Here is a 26,633-nt window from a genome sequence, read left to right on the forward strand (position 1 = left end):
AGTCTTCCGCATCAAACCCCAAATCCAAGAAGAAGCCTAGGAAGTTCCAGCCTTCCAGGCTCCTCAACAACAAGCTTTGGTCCAAGCAGTTCCGGTTCCCCAACCATCAACCTCTAAGGCCCAACCACAACAGGAGTTCGTGCTGTTGACACAGCCACAACAGGCACAGGCTTCAACCTCTTTTGCAGTCTCCCCGGCCTTCAACCTGGCGTTTGAAAACCAAGCGTTTCAGGCCTTCAATAGGTTTGGCAGGGGGTAGCAGGGGTAGAGGCGGCGGAAGGGCTGCCAGCAAGGGCAGGGGTTCACGCGGAGGGCGAGGAGGTCGCTCCTCAGCAACCCAATGAGAATCTCCAGGTAGGAGGGAGGCTGTACCTCTTTTGTCAACGTTGGAGGTTCAGCAGTTGGGCCCAAAGTAATAATGTGTCCAAAGGTCTGGGCTGGAGTTGGATCCTAGGTCCACCCCCACCCAACACCTTTTACCAAGAACCAACAGCGGAATTGATAGAGTATTCCCAAGATTTCCTTCAAAAAGGAATAGTGTCAAGAGTCAAACATTTAAAATTTAAAGGTCGCTTGTTCAGCGTGCCAAAGAAAGACTCAGGCAAACGAAGAATAATCTTAGACTTGTCCCGTCTAAATTTATTCATTCACTGCGATAAGTTCCGGATGCTGACCATTTCGCAGGTGCGGACCTTACTTCCCCGTGGTGCCGTCACCACCTCTATAGATCTTACAGATGCCTACTATCATGTCCCGATAGCAAGACACTTCCACCCGTTCCTAAGCTTCAAATTAGGAAACCAAGCCTACTCCTTCAAGGTAATGCCATTCGGGCCCAACATAGCCCCCAGGGTATTTACAAAGTTGGCGGAAACAGTGGTCCAGGAACTAAGATCTCAGGGAATCATGGTCGTAGCCTATCTGGACGATTGGCTCGTGTGGGCCACAAGCATCGAAGCTTGCCGCAAAGCAACCGCCGCAGTCATCTGCTTTCTGGAATATCTAGGATTCCAGATAAACAGGACAAAATCCCGGCTAACACCGGCGTCCCGTTTCCAGTGGCTGGGAATTCAATGGGATTTGGATTCGCATACTCTTATCAATCCCGCCGTTGAAAAAGAGAGAAATAGCCAAGGCAACCAGACAATTTCTCAAGTGCAAACAGACATCCCGGAGGAACCAAGAAAGGATCTTAGGTTCTCTCCAATTCGCTTCAGTGACGGACGTCCTGTTGAAAGCCAAACTAAAAGATATAAACTGAGTTTGGCGTTCAAAAGCGAACAAGAGATCTCAGGACAAGCTAGCTCCGATCCCGGCGATCTTACGGAAGCGACTCCGTCCCTGGACGGAAGTCAAGAATTTGTCAAAGACAATTCCACTGCAATTCCCTCCGCCGGCCTTAGTGATCCACACAGATCCATCACTAACCGGTTGGGGCGGTTACTCACAGTACAAAAAGGTACAGGGGACATGGTCCCTACCATTCCGCCAGCTTCTTATCAATGTACTAGAAGCTATGGCAGTGTTCCTCACCCTGAAAAAACTTCATCCAGCCAAGAAATCTCACATCAAGCTGGTGCTCGACAGTGCAGTGGTAGTACATTGCATCAACAGGGGAGGTTCCAAGTCAAGCCACATGAACCATGTCATGATAGCCATTTTTTCACTAGCAGGCAAGAACGAGTGGCACCTATCGGCCACTCACCTAGCGGGAGTAAGGAACGTGGTGGCGAAAGCGCTATCACGTTCGGTCCCACTGGAGTCGGAATGGTCCTTGGACAAGGAGTTATTCAGTTGGGTTTGTCAGCTAGTACCTGGGCTTCAGGTAGATCTCTTCGCCACCGAGTCGAACCACAAACTCCCTTGTTATGTGGCCCCCAACCTGGACCCTCTGGCTTATGCCACGGATGCGTTGGCTATAGATTGGAATCAGTGGAAAAAGATTTATCTCTTTCCTCCGGTGAATCTTCTCCTGAAAGTCCTGAACAAGCTCAGGACGTTCAAGGGTCACATTGCTCTGATAGCCCCCAATTGGCTCAAGAGCAATTGGTTCCCTCTTCTTCTGGAGTTGGGACTCCGCCCTCAACGGATTCCCAACCCCAGACTATCACAGCTAGTGCAAACGTAGACTGTGTTCGCTTCCTCAGGAATTCAGAAAGCCCTAACTTTATGGACTTTATGAAGTTTGCAGCTCAGAGGGATGCTGTTATCAATCCTCAGAACATCATGTTTTTAGAATCTGATAAACGTGAATCAACCTTGCGTCAATATGATTCAGCAGTTAAAAAACTGGCTGTATTCCTGAGGGACTTTAATGCACAAACCATGACCACGAATCTCACAGTATCTTTTTTCAGATCAATATTTGAAAAAGGTTTGGCAGCTAGTACCATTACTACTACCAAATCGGCTCTTAAAAAGATTTTCCAATTCGGATTCAAGATAGATTTAACAGATTCATACTTTACATCTATCCCCAAAGCTTGTGCCAGACTCAGACCTACTGAGAGGCCCAAGTCTGTGTCATGGTTCTTAAATGATGTATACTTAAATTAGCCTCGGACACTAATAGTAGCTCATGTTACTATCTATCCCTCCTGAGGAAAACACTGTTCCTTATAAGTTTGGCCTCAGGAGCCAGAATATCTGAACTGTCAGCTTTATCTAGAGACCCAGGTCATGTAGAGTTTCTCCCTTCATGAGAAGTGTTACTTTCTCCAGATCGCCAATTTCTTGCAAAAAATAAGGATCCAATAGATAGGTGGGCCCCCTGGAAGATTGTTCCACTTCCACAGGACCCATCCTTATGTCCAGTCACTTCAGTGAAAGCATATTTAGACAGGACTGCCCTGATATCCTCTGTTCATTAGAGAAAAAGGTGGCACTATTTCCCTAAAAGGAATCAGACAACAAATTTTATATTTTATTAAACAGGCCAACCCGCAGTCCTTCCCACGGGTACATGATATTAGGGCAATAGCTACCTCAATTAATTATTTCCAACATATGAAATTTGAAGATCTGAAGAAGTACACAGGCTGGAAATCTCCGACAGTATTCAAAAGCCATTATCTTAAGTCCTTAGAAGCCCTTAAATTTCCAGCAGTGGCAGCGGGAAACACAGTTTCCCCTGACACTGCTGGGGTTAGTAGTAAGTAGTCCAGCTTATGTCTCTCCTTTGCCTTTTCCTTCCTACCGGCCTCGCTAGCATTCTTGCCGTAGGCCAGTTACGTCACAGTCGTACTGGTCCTTGGATGTAATATTTTGTACATATTGATTATTTCATAACTGCCTTTGATCTTAATGTATGCTTACTGTGATGATTTGATCTTTTGTCTAGTATTAAGGTTGTATTGCCATCATGTTACCTGTTTGTAACTTAATTTAGATTATAGCAACTAACCTTAATTGTTTTTGATTATCCTGTTGTAGTTATTTATATACTGCCTCTTCCCAAGCTTGGTGTTATTCTCTGGTACTATTTCACCGAGTGACACAGGCTGAGCCCAGAAAAGGGATTTTGACGAAGGAAAATTCTATTTCTAGGCAAAGGACCTGTGTCGCCCAGTGAAATCCCACCCTTACCTCTCCCCCCCTGTCTGGCCAAGCTTGGGTGCTATCTGCAGGAATGAAGTCAGAGGTGCTAGCCGTAGCGGTAGCGGGTAGTGAGCCTTAGGTCGGCTCCTCTCTAGTTGAGATTTTTGAAGAAGGAAGAGACTTAAATGGAAAAGGACCTGTGGTAGTGGTTTCACTCGCCCCAGAAACCATACTGACACCTTATAATAAAGGTGAGCGAGCCAGAATAATCTGGCATTTCCAGTTTAGCTTTTCTCTGGTATTATAGCAATATTTTACCTTAGAAATGTGTGCTAAAGGAACCTATTTCACTGGGCGACACAGGTCCTTTGCCCAGAAATAGAGTTTTCCTTCATCAAAATCCCTTTATTATTATTATTATTATTTGAAAACTTTAATAAACATATTTTACATACATGTACCATAAAAATTCTCTCATCCTAGTAGGAGGGAGAGAAATTACATGAACATTAGTCGCCAACATGGTCTCCCTCGTGTCACATTACTTGGCATATTTGACAGCTCTGGACTTCAGCTTAGTACCTGGATCTGAAAAGAAAGATGCAGGGTAGAATGGATTTTCCTTCATTCTTTACATAATTTTTTAATTTATAATGTAAATTCTTACTAATTCACTATAGTATTTCCTGTAATGAATTGATATTATTGCAGTTTACATTAATATTAATATTTTAAAATTAACAAATATATTTATCATACAAAAGCATACATCTCTGAGAGAGAGAATTATTATTTTTATTATTTGATATAATTCATTCTTATTAAACTTACTAATACAGTATGTATTAATCAATATCAATATTTGAAAATTAGTAAATTTATTTTATCATAAAAATGTATTTAATCATGAAAATAACATCACAATACACTAGTCAGTGAATATATGTTGTCGGAAAAATCCACAAATAGGCGAATTTCCTGCGAATAATTGGTAGCTATGGTCCCAAGAATAATCCATGAATAGGCGAGTCTGTGAATCTCGAGAACATGAATACAGGGGCTTGACTGTTTGTCTTGAATGGTGGTACACCGTCGGTAAAAAAGGGATTAACCAGTTATCGGCGCATGAGTTTGCAAGTCTCTGGTTACCCATTCCATTAGCTTTACTCTCATCCATTTTTTTGAGCTATCTTTGTCCTCCATGTTTTTGAGGTAGCTTTGGTATAAGATCTTGATAAAATTTTTGAAAAATAAATTAAGAATTGCTTGAGGAGGGTCATTCAGCTATATTTTGTGATTTCCCCCCCCACCCTTCCAATTTAGAAAAAGACCAGACTGGACTGGACAGTACGGTAGATTATGTGATCTCTCACGACAGCCATTATGAGGATGGTTGTTAATCAATAGGGGGCAGTGCACCTCATGCAGTGCTCTGTAGGCATTACCTCAGGTTCTTTGCAGTGTCCCTTCAGACCCTAGCTGCAACCCCTTTGATTCCTTTTACTGTTCCTCAGTTCATATTTACTTCTGTCATACTGTCCACCCTCTTCCAACAATTTTTTTCAGTGCAACTTTTTTACTATACATTTGTTTCAGTGCTGAAAGACCTCATAGGTCCCAGTGCTTGGGCATTTGGCTAACTTCTATATTCTATTCTGTTCTAGTGAAAACCCAGGTTTTCACATATACATGTAATAGTGCATCAGTTATTTTATTCGACACCCTTTATTGATCTTTCTCTGCACATAAATCCATCTTGGAATCTGTGTTATTACAATATTTTACAAGGTTGTCATTTTGGACAAAAAATACAGTAAGCATATTGGATGAAAGCCAAAAGCATCTTTGAAGGATTCTACGTCGAGGTATTAGACCTTTGACTGAGGCATAGAATACTTTGCTCTTGACTAGTTTTCATCTTCTTGTATATCATAGCTTGTTGTTTTGTTTTTGTAGTTATCCTATTTCACCAGAGGTGCAGTAATCTCTTCAGATCAGCAGTGTTTCTTTTACTGTGATCAGATGCTTGGGAAAATTTATGCCTAGCCTGAAGGACTAGGATGGAGATAGGTGGATTTGGATTGGCTTATTTTACTAGAATGAAAGAGGTAAATTTTAATAACAGTGCTGTTGGATGTGCAAGGAGTGTCTTGAAAGGAAAAAGTGAATGTACTAGTTTAAAGGTTGTAGTAATTTAGGTGAGAAAATGTTTTCATATTTCCAAGTACAGTATGTACTGAGTATACTTGGTATAATTGAGAAGAAAATTCCAACAATAAACATACTTAAATATACTTGTAAGATGTGAGCTTTAAGTGGCTTGTTGGTGCATGTTTACATGAAGAAGTGCATTTCACAAAGACATGTGAAAATAAAAACTGGCTGACATATATGGAATTGCCTCAGATTGTTAAAAACCGTTCATCAGGTGAATGACTATCTTAGGCAAGCCCAAGGTTGGGTTGGGATACTCTTTTACTGTGTGGAGATTGACGGGGATTATGCTTTCTACAGTTATCTTTTGTACATTGATTTTTAGATACGGATTTTCATGACCTTTATTGATATTTTGTTTCAGGATATTTTAAAGTAAACTAATCCAATTAAATGCCTGTGCCAGCTGACCTGAATCATATATGAGCCCTGTAATGTATCCATTCTTGTATGTATTTTGGGCTTGTTTGGGCAACCTTTATTTTTCCTATGCCCTTTACTCACACTCATGGCCATTTCTGTGAGAGTAAAGTATGTATTACAGGCTGTTTATCATCCAACCATTTTACAGTTTTCAGTTGAAAATCTTCGTGAATTGTTTTAATGTAGAAAGAAGAAATAAATTTATTTTTTATACTGATCTATTTATTAATCCTCAAGTATTCTTACTTAATCACTAATATGTTTTACTTATACAGTATTTATATCATTTGAAGTGGAAAAAAAGTTCACTATGTATGTTATTGGTAAACAAATAGAATTCCTCGCTGGCTGGGAGTTTCTACAATACTTCTAGTTAGTCAAATTGAGTTCTCATTACCTACTGTGGCTTCATTTTATATAGGAGAATTGTCTACATTTTTAAGTTTTATTATGTTTATCAAGAATACATTTTCATAAAATTTTATAATTTCCTGCAATTCTATAAGTCTAATAAAAGCACTTAGAAATTACTACTTCCAAAAACATTCCTTTTCAATTGGATCACATACTCCTTCCATAGATTACTTGAAAGTGGTTAAGGTATGCTGGATCCCAGCATATGTAAGCTATTAAAAGAAGTGAGGCAGATAAAGCTGTCTGCAGTAGTTAAAAATTACATCAAACAAAGTCTTATGAATAATTGTCACATCACCTAATTCTTTCAGAACAAATATATATCTATATCTGTTGTATGAATAAATAGCAAAAATTAAGGCAAGTTAATCCTATAGTAGGGCTTTTGCAGTTGTCAGTACAAAATATAGAAGTGGTATTATCCTATTTAAGAATTGGCACACTTAATGGCTGTCTTTGGTCCAGTTCCATGTGTAGATTGATTATGAGGCACTACATTGATGATAAAACACTTGTTTTGTAAGAATAAAATTTCAGTCAACAAATATTAAATATCAGGTAATAAAATATCAAATGCTTCCACTCTTTCCAATTATGAAGATTTTGAAGTTGTGACTTTTCTGATGAATAGCATTAATTTTATTCTTTTTATATCTGATAGACCCATGGAACTGTCCCTATAAGTTTAACAATTTTATTCCTTTTATCTAAGTCAACTATTTTTGTGTTCTCACACACCCATTACTTAACATAGCCCAATTGTTGTGTGTCTTACACAACTTCGAGACTTGCTCCAGAAGAGAAAAATCCAAACATGTCTAGCTGTATATATGGGCTTCAAAGTTCCTCTTGTGATATTTCATTCTTTCTGTTTCTTGTTTTTGTTAGTTGTGAATGTTTCTCCCAGACTTTTTATGATTCAGTGTTCATTCATTTTTGTCCTTTTTCATCCATAGATAACAGTCTTTTGGCCTCATTAATTTGTTTGTTCCCTTGATGGTTTGTATATAAATTAAATTGCTTTAAATTCATCAAAGGGTTCTTCTTTGGATAGTTCTGCTTTATCTGCTGCAGTTCCTGGCTTCTGTGTAAGTTACAGTTACTTCTCCCTAGTTGAAGAGGATCATAGATCTAGAGGAACTCAAAGTCATGATTGATGATAATGAGGATTGTCCGCATCCCAACAAATGTAGAATTATTTTATGAAGCATTAGGATAGATGGGATATGAGTTTAGGGAGATGGCCGAAGTCTTTCAATGTGGGATCTGCTGTAGAACCAAGATCTGCAGGGCATCTATTTTTGTTACCCAGTGTTCAATAGTTTCAATACAGTGTCAAGATGGTCCACTTATACCTTCCAGTTGCTCCTTTTTGAATGGAAAATCCATAACTTTAGGTGGAATACCTGAGGTTTGTGTGATCCGAGGTATACGTATTCCATAAACATGCCTCGGAGTTCAGACTGTAATTTTGGCAAGCTATGTTGGAGTCTGGTAATGTAATCCAGTAGTCTCTCGAAACTACTTTATGATGATTTGGTTTGAAATGAGAACTCAACTACTTTAATGACTGTTTTAAATGAGCGAAACGACATTTATGCGCCGAAATGTTAGTTTGATCGCCTTGGAAGTTGGCTATAGTGACTTGAAATGTGAGCATGTGAAGTCTTAGATAAGCTTCTCTTTCTCATAATTCCTTAGGTTTAACGTTTACTATCACAAAATGCACCTATGCCAAGACAGCCCCTTCGTTTACCTTCAACAGACTATTTGCACAGTGGGTAAAATGACACACTAACTAATTTACCTATGCTTTAACAGACAGCTGAAACAGAGAAATGCGAGTTTAGAAATTTCCTAAACAGGTCATTTCAGGGTGCATTTTTGTTTACCCTTCCACCCCATACTAACTGTTGGATGAGGTTTTCTTGAAATTTCTGTCTTGACTGAATCCAGCCTTCAGAGAATTATGCAAAAACTTTTATCAAAATTCCCAGGCTTGAGTAAATTTGATCAGAGGAAGGATTATATTTTCTTTCAGACCATGCTTTATAACAGAAATATATCACTCATATATAATAACCAGTGGCTGAAAATCTTAGTTTTGTAGTGATTTTTTTCCCTACTCAATGGATTGGAAATCAAAATGGCTTCAGACCTCCATCATTGTTAAGACCCAAGGCCAAGATAGAAACAGCAAGAAATGATTGAAAGACGGACAGCAGCCTTGGAACTGATGCAAATGGCAAGATACAGAAAAGATTGAAAATCAATAATCTCCAATTTCTTGATATTCACATTGAAGATGGGCATTGTGTGCAGTGGCTGCTCACATAGATACGAGTATTCTCTGATTTTTACCATCGTAATGGTACTCAGGAAATTTTAATTAATGAAGATGGAAATTCATAGCTGTAGTGAGTCAGTAAGTCCTCTCCTGTCCTTGAATTCATAAGCTATTGATTTCAGATATTTCATTGTGGGTTATTCTACTAATCATTAGAGGACACAGACTTAGCTTCTGTTGCCTACCAGTACATGTAGGTGTGACGGAACACCAAAGGGGGGCTAATTTTGGCAGAATACCACACTCGGTGGCATATGGCGATCCTTTTTACATTTAAGGAATTTTGCTGAATATGGCATTAGGAAAATTGTTCCGGAGGTTAGGCAGCTTTTGTGGGAATCTGTTTGGCAGTAACAAAAAATATTGTCTTTAGTTACTAAGTTATCTCTCATATAGAGCCATAATAATTTGTCAAGGCGGATAATTGTTTGACATTTACAAATTTTGCATGTATCAGTTACATATGAATTTCATTATTTGGTGAATGGCAACATTTTTGTAATGTTAGTTCATCTCCTATATTTAAGTGTTCTGGCCTTGGCCACCTAAGATGGACCATCCCAATAAGATTAGATTAGTAAATGTCTGTTTTACTTTATAGTACATGGAAAAGGACTTGTTTTTAATTCCAGTGACATTATCAGCATTGTAAATGTTCTTACTTAAAATTTTCCTTTCAGTTGGTTATATGACTATGCACTTTTACTTTCCCGTTACTGGTGATTTATGCATTGATGATTAAGGTTGTTGGGATACCAATTTAGTCTTCATAATTATTCAATAATAACCTGCTTCTTTTTAAAATGTATGGGTCTTCGTGTAAATGGAAAATTTTAACCTCTATTTTTTCCTGCTTTTAACTGAACTTTGAGTGGCCATTGTTATCTTGATCTCTTGACCATTGAAGTGATATACTACTGGTGTTGCAACAGATAGGGATGATACAGGTGAAAACCAAGTAGGGACAGAGATGTCATCAGCTGACAGGGCAGGCAAGTTATTAGTTTGGAAGTAGTTAATAGGCTAGGAGACAAATTCAGTGGGATTACATCATTACGTTTAGGTCAAGGACAGTGATTGTATGCATGGGTAGTTAGTTATGATGAAATTACTGAAGATCCATTTGAGGTTCATGAGTAGGTTCTTTTTAACAGCTCTTTAGTTAAAATCTTTGGGTCTTGCATTAAAACTGGTTCCCCTTAACCATCTGGATTGAATCAGGGCCCTTACTAAGGATTTTCATTGTGTTTGGCTGGCTTTGGAAATGTTCTGCAATTTGAAATTGTTAGCTAAAAAATTCAGAGATGAGTCTTTGCAGAAAAATTCTGCTCCATAAAGTTTGAAAACTCTGACAAGGACAACCAATTAGTTATAAGGCTTGCCTGTCACAAGTGAGATAATCTCTGAGAGTGTCTCAAGAACAGATGTTTCAACAATTGACTAGGAAGTAAAGATGTACCAGTCAGTCTGTTGTTGCTTAGCTGGGGAAGTTTGAGATGAGTGCTCCAAGAGTTAGGCCTTATCATTAGAGAGAAAACTCAAACAGTTATTTAGAGAATTTCATGCCACTATAGGTGTTCAGGGCTTGCAATAAGTAGAAAAAGAAGTTCATTATCCTTTAATAAAATCTTTTGTTATTGGAAAGAGTTCTTACCTTCCATTTTCTCCATCCTCTGTTATATGTATTAGATATCTTTAATGTGTTTATTATGGTAGATCCTTCTCAATTTTCCCTAGCTGTAACTCTGAGCACCTTTTCCAGTCTTATGACTTGATAAGAAAAGAGAATGTGCATCAAGCTTAGTCAGATTGATGAGGATGATGTTGAATGTTAAGGATTCTGGACATTCAACCTCATTCATGGTACTGTTGATGTTTCTGCTGGTAGAATTGGCCTTCAGATATGATTCTGGATTTGGTTGCTATAACCCCTTGAAGCTAACTTGTACTTTGGGCCAAAAATCCTATTGGCCTTCAGATATGATTCTGGATCTGGTTGCTTTAACTCCTTCAAAGCTAACAAGTACTTTGGGCCAAAACTATTCCCCATAGTGAATAATTAAAAATAATTTTCCTTATATATTGTTGTATATTGTACTGATTTGTGGAATGATGCATGTCAATATTTTGTGATATGTTTTGTTGATGAGCTAATCTCAGAAATATTTGCTTTTTGAAATGTGATTTCCACACATTGCAATGGGAGTACTATATACCACATTACATATGATGAAATGGCACTTTTTAGTTTTTTCTACTTGTTAGCCATAAGCATGTCATTGGGTTTTGTGTTCTCTCCAAAAAGAGCACCACGCTGAAATATCATCTGGCTTTCAAATTAATCCTACTCAAAATGCAAAATGCTTAGAATTAAACATACCTTATGTCATTGTTTAATTTACAGCCAATTACAGTTCTTGAGTAGTAGAAGCAAACTCTCAAAAGAAATTTTGTCAGTCTACTGCATTTTCAGTTTATCGAGTTTTAAAATTTTCAGGCAATAGGGATTTTTAATATCTAATATCTTTACTAAGAACAGACCTTTGCACTATCTGTGTGAGAGTAAGAATGTTAACTCACTGGTCTGGTAAAAATTTCATTAATAATGATAACACTTGAAACCTCCAAATGAGAAAAAATATATTTTTTATTATTGTAGAAGTAGAGTATGTTGTCTTTTAGTGATGTTGGTCTTGATATATGTTTTCCTTTACAGTCTTAGAGGCTAGAATCCCAGAGGAAAATGCTCCAGTTCATGTCATTAATATAGATATCCAAGATAACCACGAGGAAGCAACTATTGGTGCATTCATGATTTGTGAATTGGCTGTACTTGTAAGTAAATTCAATGTACAATTTAAGTACACAGCGTTTTCAGCTTGATACTCAAATACTGTACTACTGTAATTGGGAAAGCATATACTAACGGGTTCCCTCCCAAGACTTGGTGTGCCCCTAGCTTTTGAAATAATAATGATGATAACAACAACAACAAAATTCACTCCCAGGTGAATCTCATATGGCTTCAAAATGCTCACAAATTTCAAAGAATTTCTTGGGGTTACAGCTCCCCCGTTACCCCAAGCTGATATGACTCTTTGCTTGCCACCCTACTCATGCCTTCTAAACCTTTGCCCACCCAAGAAGAATCTAAAATGATGCCACAGGGTTTGGGGTTTTGTTATGAATTCTATAAATTCAATTATGAATTCTGTAAATTCAATTATGAATTCTGTAAATTCAATCATTTTTCCAGGTGAGCTGAATAGTAGTACTACACACTTTCATTGTTCTGAATGGTTTTAAGTAGTGATTACAACAATAACAGGACAGTGTCAGTACATTTACCTCCAAGATAACCTTATTTTGATATTGAAGGCCATGTACTTAATTTTCTTCCTTCTTATGAAAGTGACTGGTTGTTGTCAGTTATCCTAAATCTATTGTTTCAAACACTCCGCAAAGTGTTGTATACTTTACTATAATCTGTTTATTTCCATCTGTCCATCCACCTGTGGTGTTTTTGTATGGTAACACTGTGCCCCGGGCTTTAGATAGTTACATTCAGCTTACATTCAACGATTATAATAATATCCTATTTCAAATATTAACGGTGTATTTCGCATACAGTAAATTATCAAACACTTTTCAGTTGCAAATGTACACCCAGATATCCTTTTATTTACCTAAAACTTACACATAGCATAACTATCTAAAGCCCGGGACACAGTGTTACCATACAAAAACACCATAGGCGGATGGACAGATGAAAAAAAACAGAGTATAGTGACATGAGTGATGGACATGAGAGTAATACGGACATCGTATTTAGTCCAGGTGATTTTTCTGTAGTTTTTCACACATCCCAAGAGCAGGTCAGTAAGTAGTGTAGTAACTGGAGTATGCCTTTTTTTTTTAGCCAGTCTTATACTTGGCTCCATAATTATTCTAAATGGCACACTACCTGTTAATGTCAATTGCAAACTTTTTCCATTTTTACAGTACAAGTACCATCTGACTTCCAACCGAGCTTGGTTCCAACAAACCTTAGAAATTTGCTGACATACTTGGTAGGGCATAATGTCAAACTTTTGTTGCAGTGTCTTACCAAACAATTATACAGCTGTAGGTTCCCTACACGGCAGACAAAAGATTCAAACTTTCTCAGTGGTGCCGTCATCGCCGATGTAGGTGACGTCATCCTCCCGCCACTTGAGGGAGGAACAGGTACAACAGACCATGTGTCATCAATTTGTTCTCTGCTGGCTTCTGGTTAACATCAGTGGTTGGTGTAGACTTTTTCTTCATCACTGGATGGTTTTTGATGTCATATTTTGGTGAAGTACTCACTTCATGTTTTTACTGTTTGCTTTCATTTTAGTTAGTTTTAAATAGCAATTAGTTGTGGCATTTAGAAGCCGTCATGTCAGATTCTAACCCTTCAGGAGTTAGGTTCTGTGTGGGAGGGTGCAAGGCTAGGTTGAAGGTTAAGCCTATTTATGACCCACACTCAAAGTGTATTAAATGTAGAGGTAATGGGTCTGAGTGTACTTGTGAATCGGCTTGTGATGAATGTAAAGGTTGGATTGATAGTGAATGGAAGGTTTTTCTTGCACATTCTGATAAACTAGTAAAGGATAGGATGAAAAAGGCAGCTCTTCCTGTTTCTTCTCCTCCTCCTCTAGCCATGTCCCCAATCTTACGTACTCCTTCTCCTGCTCCTTTGACTCCTTTACCAGCTTCCCGTGTAGTTTCTTCTGATGCTGTTGCCAGCCTTGAATCTAGGTTCGAGAAAAAGTTTTGTTCTTGGTTATGGAGTTAGGGAGTTAGGTTTTTCAGTCGAGTCTTTTCTAGAAAAGGCTACTAATAATGAAGTGCCGAATGTTAGTGCAGTGCTTTCTGAGGGGATGACTTTTTTTCCCACCAGTTCTCCTAGATGAAGGTCCCTGTCCAGGCTTGCCCGCCTTGGGGTGAAGACATACCGAAGATCCAAGGGAGACTGGTGGGGTTTGCCCACAAGCAGTCATTTCCTCCGTCAATCCTGTAGTCCACCAACACCATTTGACAGAACACCATTGGAGAGGTGTTTTGTTCGCTGCTCCATTGTTGTCTGAATCGAGTGATTCCTCTCCTGTGAGGCGTCACAAGTGGCTTAGTTTGTCAGTTTCACGTCCATTGAAAAGGCACGCAACTACAGGAAATTTCTTTCCTCCTCCTGTTAAGAAGTCCAAGGAAGTGGTTCATGGTTTACATCCTTCTTGTAGTGTCACTACTTCTACTTCTCCTCGAGGTAATTTTTTTACTTCAGACATTTCGGACCCTCAAGGAGGTCATCGTATTTAGACACCTTGGAAATGTTCGATGCTTGTACATTCATCGAATGCTCCTTCGAGTTCCCGTGCAACGTTTGCTTCAATAGTATGGATCCTTCGTGTCAAATATTTTGAAACATGCAACTTCTGATGTTTCGACTCCGACTTCTGCTGTATTGACACAGGATAAAGCTATTCCGTTCCCTCTGAAACAGTTAGAAGAGTTGATGTTTTATTTGAAGGGCAAACAATTGACCCCTAAGCCAGTAGAACCTTCTCTTTCTCCTGTTACGTGAGAGGAGGAAGAACAGGAAGCAGACTCTGTTCCCACGTTGGCATATTTGAGTCTGCTTCAGTATCTCATGGATATGTACCCAGATTATTTTTTTGCGCCAGCTCCCAGGTCTCCCCCTTCGATTTTTATGATGAGAAGGAAGCATGTGGACCCTTTGCTTCCTAAGTTAGTTTTGTCTAAGGCTTCGAATTAGTCTTCATATTGTGGAAGACTGGTTATTGACCAAGAGGGAGTTAAGCAAGGCTTCTTATGCTTTTCCATCATTGAAGTTTATCAACAAGAGGTACCGGTTTTATGTATCTGGAGAAGCTCCTTCCATGGGAGTCTCTGGCTCCTCCTGGGGTACTAATCAGGTCTTGTCGATGCTAATTGCAGAGCGGCGTTTTCAGTGGCTAAGGTTTTTTTTCTTCCCTTGAATTAGATCATTTGGTTAAGAACCTCTTTTAAGGTCCTGGAAATTATAAGTTTTCTGGACTGGACGGTCGGAGCTCATGCTTCAAAGATTAAGGATTGCCCCTCTATTCCAGAAGGCGTGATGCCGGATTGGTTAGGGGTTCTTTCACCTCTCTTTTCACCTTTGGTCCTCTTAAGAAGAGAGAACTTTGGTGCTCCTTTGTCACGAAAGGAGTTACTGCTTCCCAGAAGTCGGCTTTGCTTTTCTCGCCATCTGATAAGCAACACCTGTTTCCAGAAGAAACGGTTAAAGGGTTAAAGATTTTCTCTCTGCTTTGGCCCAGTTGACTAGCAAGTGAAAGCCACTAATGTGACTCCTGTCAAATCTTCCTCTCCTTTGCAGCAGCCTTGTCGTGGAGGTAGAGCCAGGCCCTTCGTCGGACCTCGCTCGAACCTGTGCCCCCCTTCCAAATCCATGACAAAACCTGCTTCTAAGCCTTCCTCCAAGTAACATGACTATCTTTCATGCTCCAGTAGGTGCCAGGTCAAGCCCTCCTCCAAGTATTATGACTATCTTTCTTGCTCCAGTAGGTGCCCGGTCACACCTGTTTTAGGAGTGGAATTGCAGAGTGGTAGACCCTTGGGTGGTTCAAGTTTTTCACCTTGGTTACTCCATTCCTTTCAAAGCTCCTCCTCCTCTCTCCAATGTTCCGATCGTATTGTTGGCTTACTATCCAGGTTCGGAGAGGTTTGTAGCTCTGGCCAAGGAAGTAGAAGCTCTCATTCAGAAGGCAGCAGTAGAGTTACTAGTCGACAAGTTGTCACTAGCGTTTTACAACCACCTTTTTGTAGTCCCCAAGGCATTAGAGGTCTGGAGACCCATGTTGGATGTGAGCGCTCTGAATGTGTTTGTCTCGAAAACAAAGTTCAATATGGAAACAACTCACTCAGTCCTAGCGTCACTTCACCAAGGAGGCTGGATGGTCTCATTGGACATGCAAGATGCTTATTTCCATATTCTGATTCATCAGGAATCAGGGAAATTTCTTCGGTTTGTTTTCATGGGCAAAGTATTCCAATTTCGAGAGCTGTTTTTTGGTCTTACAACGGCTCCTTGGCTGTTTACCCGAGTATTGGTGCCTCTAGGGGAGTGACTACATCTCCTGGGTATCAATGTGGCACTTTACCTGGACGACAGGATTCTATGCTCCTCCTCAGAAAGCCAGTCCATGAAGGACCTAGAGAGGACTTTGTTTGTCTCGCTTATTAGGGATTCTCGTCAATGAGAAGAAATCACAACTGATTCCGACTCAGAGTATTCTATATTTGGCAATGACTCTCAATACTCAAGCTTTTTGGGCTTTTCTCTCCCAAAAAGAGTTTAGTTGTGCGATCAGGTAGTTCAATAGTTCCTGAACCGTCAATCTTGTTCCTCCGCTTTTCACTGGACGAGTCTTCTGGGCACCTTATCGTCGATAGAGAAGTTTGTAACTCGGAAGGTTACATATGCAAGCCCTTCAATTCTTCTTGAAGTTATCGTGGTGTAGGAAGTCTGAACTCGAAGGTGTTCGACATCATGAAGGAGATCAAAAAGGATCTAGCATGGTGGCTCTCAGAAGGCATTTCTTTTCATCCTCTCCACCCAACCCTACAGTTCTTTTCCGACGCATCTGACGTAAGTTTGGGAGCAGTCGTGGGAGAGGTGAAAGTGCCGGAAATATGGTCGACGGAGCAGTTCCCTTCACATCAATGTAAAGGAGTTACTAGCAGTTCATCTGGACCTGCAAACGTTTGTTCACCAGATCACAAGGAAAGCAATGGCAGTACATGCAGACAACTCCACTACATTGTTGTACATTCGTGAGCAAGGGGGAACATGCTCTTTCTCCCTTTACAAGAAAGCAAGGGACCTTCTTTTATGGGCGGAAAGGAAGCAAGTGTCTCCGATTCCTCGGTTTGTCCATAGGAGGATGAACATTTTGGCGGATGAAATGAGTCGATATCAATAAGTTCTTCCGTCGGAATGGACTCTCGATTCCAAGGTTTGCCTAGACCTTTGGAAGATATGGGGAAAACCAGTGACAGATATGTTCGACACTTCCAGCAACAATTGACTCCCTCTATTTTGCTCTCCAGTTTCAGACCCTCAACCATGGTCCATCGATGCAATGCTGCTGGACTAGTTGGGGCTGAACGCATATGACTTTCCTTCATTCGGGCTGATAAGGCAAGTTCTGAACAAAGCCCGTTTTCATCAGAATGTGTGTCTCACTCTCGTGGCATCATTCTGGCCAAGAAAGGAATGGTTTCCAGATCTTCTGAGTCTCCTTGTCGACTTTCCAAGACTCATACCCTTCAAGAAGTCGCTACTCAAACAACTATATTTTGCAAGGTTCCATCAAGGGTTGTCTGCTCTGGCCCTGACAGGCTACAGACTTTCAGAGCCTTGTCAGAGCAAAAGGCTTTTCTAGAAGAGCTTCAGAAGCTATCTAAGTGTAGAAGAGCTTCTTCTAACAAACTTTACCAATCCAAGTGGGAAGTGTTTGGAGGATGGTGTATGCAAAATAAAGTCTCTTCTTCTGAGACTTTTATAATTGAGATAGCAGACTTTCTTCTTTTCCTAAGGGTATCTAGACACTTGGTTCCTTCGACAATTAGTGGTTGCAGGGCGATGTTAGCATCTGTATTTAAGCACAGAGGCATAGACCTGTCTAATAATGGTGACCTCTCGGACTTGATTAAGTCTTTCAAAACTTCTAAGTGCCCAAAAGATTCAGTAGCCTGGAACCTTGACAAAATGCGCAAATGGCTTTCAAGTTCTTTTGAGCTGATGCAGTCTTCTTCAATGAGAAACATAACCAAGAAGACATTACAGTCATACCCCTACATACAAGTCCCTACGTACGAAAAATCCAGGTTACGCAAAGACGAAGATTTTTTTGCCTCTGTGTACGAAAGTAATCCAGGTTGCAAAAGGGCGTACTGTAAAGTCCGAAATTCGCCCGAGCATCTATCCGATCCATCATGCACCTACATAAGGGAGTTCCTCGAGCATTTCGTTTTGGCAGTGTTATCGTACACACAGGGAATTCATTCGTTCACATAGATTCCGTTCGTTAACGTAAATTCGTGTTAGTGATTTCGCTTTCGTTGTACTGTAAGTTACTTTATCATGTTGTGTGTGAACTTAATTACTTACGTTGCTGAATATTGCTGAAGTTCACGTAAAGAAGAGGATACTTTCTATGGAGACGAAGATGGAGATAATCAATAAGTGTTAATGTTTTCTGCCATTTGTTAATGTGTTTCGTAAAGTTTAGTGTTAATGTTTTCTGCCATTTGTTAATGTGTTTCGTAAAGTTAAGTGTTCATGTTTTCTGCTGTTTGTCCTCCTCCTCCTCTGTCGCCACTTTCGAACATCGCCTCACTCGAAAGGTAAGGTTCCACATTTTACTACATGCGTACATACATGTATGCACAGTATTTCTTGTACCACGTACACTAATACACTTTATTTACAGGTACAGTAACGGTTAGGTTAGGTATTGAATGGTCCAAATTGTTGTTTTCATACAATGAACTTACCTGTCAGATATATACATAGCTAAGACTCCGTCGTCCCCGACAGAAATTCAAATTTCGCGCCACTCGCTACCGGTAGGTCAGGTGATCTACCTGCCTGCCCTGGGCGGCAGGACTAGGAACCATCCCCGTTTTCTATCATATTTTCTCTGTCGCCGGTGGTATCAACATTGTTGTTACTACCTCCTGACTGGAATTCGCTTTTCAAGACTTTATTGATCATCTTTATTGGATTTCTTGGTGACGTACTGGATCGTTGTTTTGGCATTCGCTACTGTGGACTGGATTTGGACTTGCTTTTGATTTTTCTATTAGAATGTCTGATTCAAGTGTTAGTGTGAGAGTGTGTGTGAATGTAGGCTGCAAGGTGAGGATACCGAAGGCTTCGGTTGATCCTCACACTGTATGTCGTAAATGTAGGGGGTTTGACTGTTCTTTGGCTAACACCTGTATTGAGTGTGAAAAGTTGGATGCTAATGAATGGAAGACTCTAACTTCTTACTTGAAGAAGTTAGAGAGGGATAGGATTAGACGAGAGCTGCAAAAAAGAGTGTGAGTACAAGGCTTATTGAGCCTTTTTCTGAGTCTAACTCTCCTTTTATTAATGAATATGATTCTCCCTATGTATCTGAATCCTCACAGGCTTTGCATTCGGATTCGGCTTCTGAAATCGCCAATCTGAAGGCTACTCTTCGTAAAATGAAGACAAAGATGGCGGCCATGCAAGGTAAGGCTAGTGATTGTGAATTACTAAGTGAAGTGAGTGTTCCCAGTGTTGTGGAGGGGGCGTCTGACCGTCCCTGCGATGCTCCCAGGCCTAGACCTCTTCCAAACTCACATACCCAGAGTAGTAGGAAAGTCGAAAGTCGTACGGAGGTTGTGGGGAATCCCCAACAACGGTCAGGCGTCCCTTCAGCAGGTTCTGTTTCGTTACAGTCTGCTCAGGACCGCTCAATAGAAGCGTCCTACGAGATTGTTTCTCGTCGTCCGGTTCTCCTTCACCTAAACGAGGGTGGAAGGACTCGGATCTTTCTAGGCCACTGAAAAGGCATTGGAAAGAGCGCGCGTTCGACTCGAGCCCGGAGCGCTTCTCGGAGGAAGCTCCTTCTTCTATCAAGAAGGCTAAGCTGGTTTCGACCGCCTCCTAGAGCATGTATTTGATGATCGCACTCCTTCGAGTTCTCCTGCTTCTTCTATTGAAGAGGACGCTGGGGTGGCTTCCAATAGGATTTTGCTGGCAGTTCAAGAGCAGATTGCCTCTTTGGTGGGAGTTCTTTCAAGGGATCCCCCTCGCAAGAAGGACGCTAGACTTCCTATTAAGAGTCTCGTCTTCTTTCTCCAGGCCAGACGTGAAGCGTCCGCCAGACATAGGACGTCTTCCAGGCAAGAAGAGGGCGTACAAACACGTCAGGATCTTTCCGAGCGAGTTGCTCGAGATCAGGATACGCTCAGGCCTGAGGCACCAGCCAGCGCGAGGCGCCAGTTAGGCGTGAGGATTCAGCCAAGCGCGAGGCGCCAGCCAAGCGCGAAGATTCAGCCAGGCGCGAGGCACCAGCCAGGCGCGAGGAGTTGCGTGAGGCGCCAGACAAGCGCGAGACGTCAGCCAGGCGCGAGGATGCCAGCCAAAGCTACACGCTCCAGCCAAGCGTGAAGCGCCAGCCAAGCGCGAGGCGCCAGCCAAGCGCGAGGCGCCAGCCAAGCGCGAGGCGCCAGCCAAGCGCCGAGGAGCTTTTCAGACGCCGAGTACTTCTTTTAGACGTGAGAGAGTCGGTTCACTCTATGAGCCCCTCTCCGTAGTAGGAGTTTGTCACCAGTAGAGAGAAATGGGATGAAGATCCTCTCGTTTTTCAGGCCGATTCTCCACAAGGTGTAGAAGGAGATTCGGAAGAAGAGGGTGACGGTAGAGAAGGAGTCTCGAACTATTAAGTTCTGACTGGACCTTCTTTTACGAGAATACGGAGATTCGTTTAAACTCCTGACCGCTCCATACCTTCGGCCTCGATCACTGTTTTCGAGTGCGATTGTGCCTAAGTCTTCGTCGGTCTTGAAGATGAGACCTACGATCTCTATGAAGAGAGCGCTTCAGTCCTTAGACAAATGGATGTTGTCTAAGAAGGATCAGGGCAGACTACCTTCTGTATGCCTCCAGCCATACTTTCTGGCAAGAGAGGTTTCTGGTACCGAACTGGGGAGAACATGGGCCCTTTCTCTCCCAGCGGCAGCCGAAGCAGACTTTTCAACCTTGGTGGACTCGTCAAGGAGACACGCTTTGAATGGAGCTCGCGTGTCTTGGGCTATTTCTTGGAGACGGATCATCTCCTCAAGGGACTCTTCCATATTTTGGAAGTGTTTCCTTTCCTAGACTGGTCCCTTGGGGTGATGTCTAAGAAAGCTCATGACTCGGATGGTCTTGACCCAGAACAGTCATTCTCAGTATTCTTGCTTGTATTGACAAGGCGTACAAGACGGATCGGGAGAAATCTCCTCTCTTTTCGGAGCAGTACTCCTTAAGAAGAGGAGTATTTTTAGTCATTCCTAACCAAGGCGGTTTCTCCTCATAGAGAGCAGCCCTGGTTTTCGCTCCCATTTCTGACTTCCTGTTTCCTTCTCAGTTAGTGAAGGACATTTCTCGATCACTGACTGAGAAGGCGACTCAGGATCTTCTCCTGCAAACTGCAAGGAAGAAGAGACCTCTTGTTTCTGTTGACAAGAAAGGACCGACTTCTACGGTTCAGCCCTTTCGAGGAGGGCCTCTCTCCAGAGCTACCTCTAAGAGAAGAGGTCTTGAGAGGAGAGGTAAGGCTCCTTCCCGTCCCTTTAAGAAAGGGAAGTGAGACACAGCCTCCAAACACCAGTGGGGGCCAGGCTTCTCGAATTTGCAGACGCCTGGTCACTCATAAACTCAGACGCCTCTCCATGTCCATAATAAGGAAGGGATATCTTATCCCCTTCCAAGACAGTCCTCCACTAACGACCATTCCGCGGGAACTGTCAGCCAGATACAGGGACCTGTACTGAGGGATACTCTTCGTCTGATGGTGAATCAAATGTGGGACAAAAGAGCTATAGAACTGGTTCTAGAGCAAAACTCTCCGGGTTTTGACAATCGGCTTTTCCTGGTTGCGAAAGCCTCGGGGGGCTGGAGACCAGTTCTAGATGTCAGCGCTCTGAACAAGTTCGTTCGAAAGGAGAAGTTCTCTATGGAGACTTCGGCCTCAGTCCTTGCGGCGTTACGTCAAGGAGATTGGATGGTGTCGCTGGATCTCCAGGACGCCTATTTTCATGTCCCGATTCACCCTTCGTCGAAGAAGTACCTCCGTTTCATGACGGGGGGAAGGATCTTTCAGTTCAGGGCCTTGTGTTTCGGCCTATCCACAGCGCCTCAGGTCTTCACAAGCCTGATGAAGAATGTGGCGAGGTTTCTTCACCTCAAAGGCGTCAACATCTCTCTATATTTGGACGATTGGCTCATCAGGGCCAGAACAGAGAGACAGTGTTTGGAGGACCTTTCTTTGACCCTAGACCTGATAAAGGCGTTGGGACTACTCGTGAACCTCGAGAAGTCACAGCTGATTCCCAGGCAGAACTTGGTCTATCTGGGGATTCAGATGGATTCTCGGGTTTTCGAGTATTTCCTTCGCAAGAGAGAATCGTGAGAGGCTTGGAAAAAGTCTCTCTCTTCTTAGGGAAAGAACGAACTTCAGCGAGGGAATGGTTAAGCCTACTTGGCACCCTTTCCTCGCTCGAACAGTTCTTTCCTCTAGGAAGACTACATCTTCGCCCTCTTCAGTTTTTCCTAAAGAGATCGTGGAACTGGAAGACGGGACTTCTCTCCGACAGTTTTCTCCTTCCAAGAAATGAAACCACACCTGCAATGGTGGTTGTCCCCTCTAAAAGAGAACAAGGGAATTTCTCTGGAAGTTCCGAACCCAAACCGAGTGTTGTATTCCGACGCATCGGAGAAGGGTTGGGGAGCAACACTAGGACCGAGAGAAGTGTCAGGCACCTGGAAGACAGCACAGGTGTCCTGGCACATAAATTGCAAAGAACTTCTAGCAGTTCACTTAGCGCTAAAGTTCTTCGAACCCTTGTGACGACAGTGTGGTCCAAGTGAATGTGGACAACACTACAGCCCTGTCCTACATTCGGAAGCAGGGAGGAACACACTCCGTGTCGCTTTACGAGATAGCAAAAGATCTGCTAATTTGGGCCTCACAAAGAAACATCGCCCTCCTAACAAGATTTGTTCAGGGGACGAGAAACATCAGGGCGGACAGACTGAGCAGGAGAAGCCAGGTCCTTCACACAGAATGGACTCTTCATTCAGAGGTGTGTCAGAGTCTTTGGGATCTTTGGGGCACTCCTCACGTAGATCTGTTCGCCACATTCCTTTCCAAAAGGCTGGAAGTCTTTTGTTCAGTGGTGGAAGACCCAAGAGCTCTCGTGGTCGACGCCTTCCTGCTGGACTGGTCTCATGTGGACGTGTACGCTTTCCCCCCTTTCAAATCCTGGGACAAGTGTTGAGAAAGTTCGTAGCGTCCAACGGGACAAGGATGACCCTGATAGCCCCGTTTTGGCCAGCACAAGATGGTTTGCAGAGGTGCTGGAGTGGACAGTAGACTTCCCAAGATCCCTTCCAAAAAGGATGGATCTTCTCAGACAGCCACACTTCGAGAGGTTTCATCAAAACCTCCCCGCTCTCGCTCTGACTGCCTTTCGACTATCGAAAAACTTGTCAGAGCGAGGGGGTTTTCTCGCGAAGCTTCAAGCGCTATCGCTAGAGCCCGCAGAGCTTCCACTAGACGAGTCTATCAGTCGAAGTGGGAGGTATTCAGAAGGTGGTGCAAGTCTAAGAAGTTGTCCTCCTCCAGTACCTCTATAACCGAAATCGCCGATTTCCTGTTGTTCTTGAGAGAGGTCTCTCATTTGTCTGTATCGACAATCAAAGGATACAGGAGCATGCTGTCGGCAGTATTTAGAAACAGAGGCCTAGACATTGCTGACAATAAAGATCTGCACGACTTGATTAGATCGTTTGAAACGACAAAATCGAAGGAACTAACTCCACCCAGCTGGAACCTGGACGTAGTTCTCAAATTCCTTTCGTCGGACAGATTTGAGCCTCCCACGTAGCTTCGTTCAGGGATATAACAAGACAAAAATGCTTGTTTCTCCTATCTTTGGCGACAGCCAAAAGAGTTGGCGAACTTCATGCCCTAGAAGATGAAGTCGGCTTTTAAACAAAGACTCGGCCTTTTGCTCGTTTAGGAACTCGTTTCTAGCGAAGAATGAATCCATCGAATCCCTGGCCCAAGAGATTCGAGATCAAAGGCTTATCGAGTCTGGTAGGGAGAGAAACAGAGAGGTCTCTTTGCCCGGTAAGAGCCTTGAAGTTCTTCTTACAAAGAAAGAAGCAAATGGGAGGCTCTAGACAAAGTCTTTGGTGTTCGATTAAGGACCCCACAAGAATCATGTCTAAGAACGTATTAGCTTTCTTCATTAGGAGCGTCATTACGGATGCTCACAAGTTCTGTCCTGACGACTCTTTTCCGCTTTTTAAGAGTAAAAGCCCATGAAGTTAGAGCAGTGGCGAGGTCTCTCTCTTTTCAGAAGAATATGTCATTAAAGAAAATCATTGACACGACATATTGGAGGTGCAATTCAGTTTTTGCATCTCACTATCTTAAAGACGTTCGCGTGACCTACGAGAAATGTTTTTCTCTGGGACCATTTGTATCGGCGGATACAATACTGGGTACGGGAGCAAACACCAATCCTTGAATTTGCACATACCTTCTACTAGATATGTTCTAGATTCCTGCTGACAAAGAGGGCTTAGTGCTGCACTGGCGGACAGTCACTGTTGTTCAGTAAAGAACTCTTGTGATATCTTTTAGGGGAGTATTTAAAAATTTTTTTTGAGAATTTTTGTATAAATGAGTTTTTCTGTTTCGAGTTATGGGGTTGTTTATGAGTTTTCGGGGATAACTCAGAGCAATTCTTATATACTAACATGGTGGTTAGGATCAGGTGGTCGGGATTGGTTATGCTCCTTCACAAGGTGTGTTGTCATAGAAGTGGTCCAGTACCCATTGACAAAGTCCTTTTAGGCTCTGCCGAGTAAGTCGGTTCTTATATCCATCGACAGACCCACAAGAACTCTAGCCATAGATCTAATATCTCGCTAAAAGTCTTGAGGTGATGCAGACTACCGGGCTACAGCCACGAAGTCTACCACCTATCAGGTAGGAACCAAGGTTTTTCTTTTATACCTACAACATATGTTGTTTACCTGTCTATTCCATATTAGCTGTCTCTGACCCTCCACCAAAGGGTGCCAATCAGCATGTATATATCTGACAGGTAAGTCATTGTATGAAAATGATATTGTTAATAATACAATAAAGTTTCATACATACTTACCTGGCAGATATATACAATTAATGGCCCACCCAGCCTCCCCGCAGGAGACAGGTGGAAGAGAGAAAATATGATAGAAAACGGGGATGGTTCCTAGTCCTGCCGCCCAGGGCAGGCAGGTAGATCACCTGACCTACCGGTAGCGAGTGGCGCGAAATTTGAATTTCTGTCGGGGACGACGGAGTCTTAGCTATGTATATATCTGCCAGGTAAGTATGTATGAAACTTTATTGTATTATAATAATATCATATTTCATTGTTTATTGGTCAATTTAGCTTTATTATAAAATTTACTGTGGTGTTTTTGTAGGGCTTGGAACAAAATTTACATGTAAAATATAGTTCTGAATACGAAAAAATCAGGTTACGGAGGACTTCGGAATGGATGAATTTCGTAACCTTAGGCACTACTGTATTCTTGACAGCTTTAGCCTCGGCAAGACGTGTTGGCAAACTCCATGCTATGAAAAGAGTTGGCGTCTCACAAGGGGATGCAGTCTGCTCTTTTATGTTGATTTTTTTGTATACGAGACTTACCCAGTAATTATATAGCTATAATTTCCATACATGGCAGCCTAATTCAGATATCGCGGGTAGTGCTTCAATTGCTCAGTGTAGGTATATAGTGCCGTTCCCCAACAGCAGTACTAGGGACAACTGATTACCTAAGCACTTCAATCTGATTTCTGCCGGACTTGACTAAACATCAAGTGCTTACAGAAGCTTGATCTTATTATCCAGTCATATCACCGGATTTCAGTAGTGTTACACAACCACAGGAATGCATTCATAGACTTCGAGCAGGATGAGTCTTGTCCTTATTTTATTTAATTCAGATTACCATCAAGCTGGATATTTGTATTCTCTGGGAATAGTTCTTGAATTTAACACTATTCAATTAGACCAAATACTTTTGCATATATGTTTTACTTACTGGACTTATGCTATGCGCAAGTCGTTGGCTAATAATTGCCTCAAGTAATCTTGATTTTACATAATTTCTTTTAGGCCAAACTTGTTTTTAAATTTTGTTTACTGGCCATAGGCTATTAGCAAGATACTGGTAAATAATTACCTGAAAATAATCCTCAAATGTTATTTCAGTCTTGTATCTCAAAACCTTAGCAATTATTATTTACTTACCGGGATTAGGCTACATGCAAGTCGCTGGTTAATAATTATCTTTAAAAGTAATTCTTGAAGGTTGCATCATTCTCTTAAGTTATACATTGCTTTTGGGATTTTGTTTACCAACTATAGGCTGTTATAGTCGCAAGCTACCTTAAATATAGTTACATACCTTTAAAGTAATTAGTGATTGTTAAGACATTCTTTTAGCCCAACACATTTTGCTTTGTTTACTATGCCTACGATACTCATCACTTTCCTTTGCAGAGACAAAGTGTGGAGGTTGAAAAGTAGTAAGAAGAGAATGGTGTTAATGTTTGGCTACAGGGGGCTTTGGGAGAGAAGGCTTACATGGCCTTGGTGTACAGAGGTATTTTCCTGGTGTCACGCAACTGTGAACATTTCCGGTCTTAGCTACTAGCCTCCAGCTCGCTTGGCAAGCTGAAGCACAGGTCACTTGAGTCAATTACTGGGACATGTAATCGGTTACTGATTTTGATCACTTTCAATTCCTGATAATTCTTTTAATGATTTCTTTTTGATTTGAGTAATTTGTTATTCGTAAATA

At 41.7% G+C, this 26,633-nt stretch overlaps 1 protein-coding gene across 2 annotated transcripts in view; it reads left to right on the forward strand.

Moving 5' to 3' along the window:
- Positions 1-26,633, forward strand: part of LOC135202402 (RNA polymerase II subunit A C-terminal domain phosphatase SSU72-like) — a 244,495-nt gene that overhangs the window by 148,676 nt on the left and 69,186 nt on the right. For both annotated transcript variants that reach the window (XM_064231794.1, XM_064231795.1), the window contains exon 5: positions 11,652-11,770. In XM_064231794.1, coding sequence (XP_064087864.1) covers positions 11,652-11,770 — 119 coding nt within the window. The remainder of the gene's footprint in view (positions 1-11,651; positions 11,771-26,633) is intronic.

The sequence above is a fragment of the Macrobrachium nipponense genome, chromosome 30, assembly GCF_015104395.2.
Source record: "Macrobrachium nipponense isolate FS-2020 chromosome 30, ASM1510439v2, whole genome shotgun sequence".
NCBI classification, from domain to species: Eukaryota; Metazoa; Arthropoda; class Malacostraca; order Decapoda; family Palaemonidae; genus Macrobrachium; species Macrobrachium nipponense.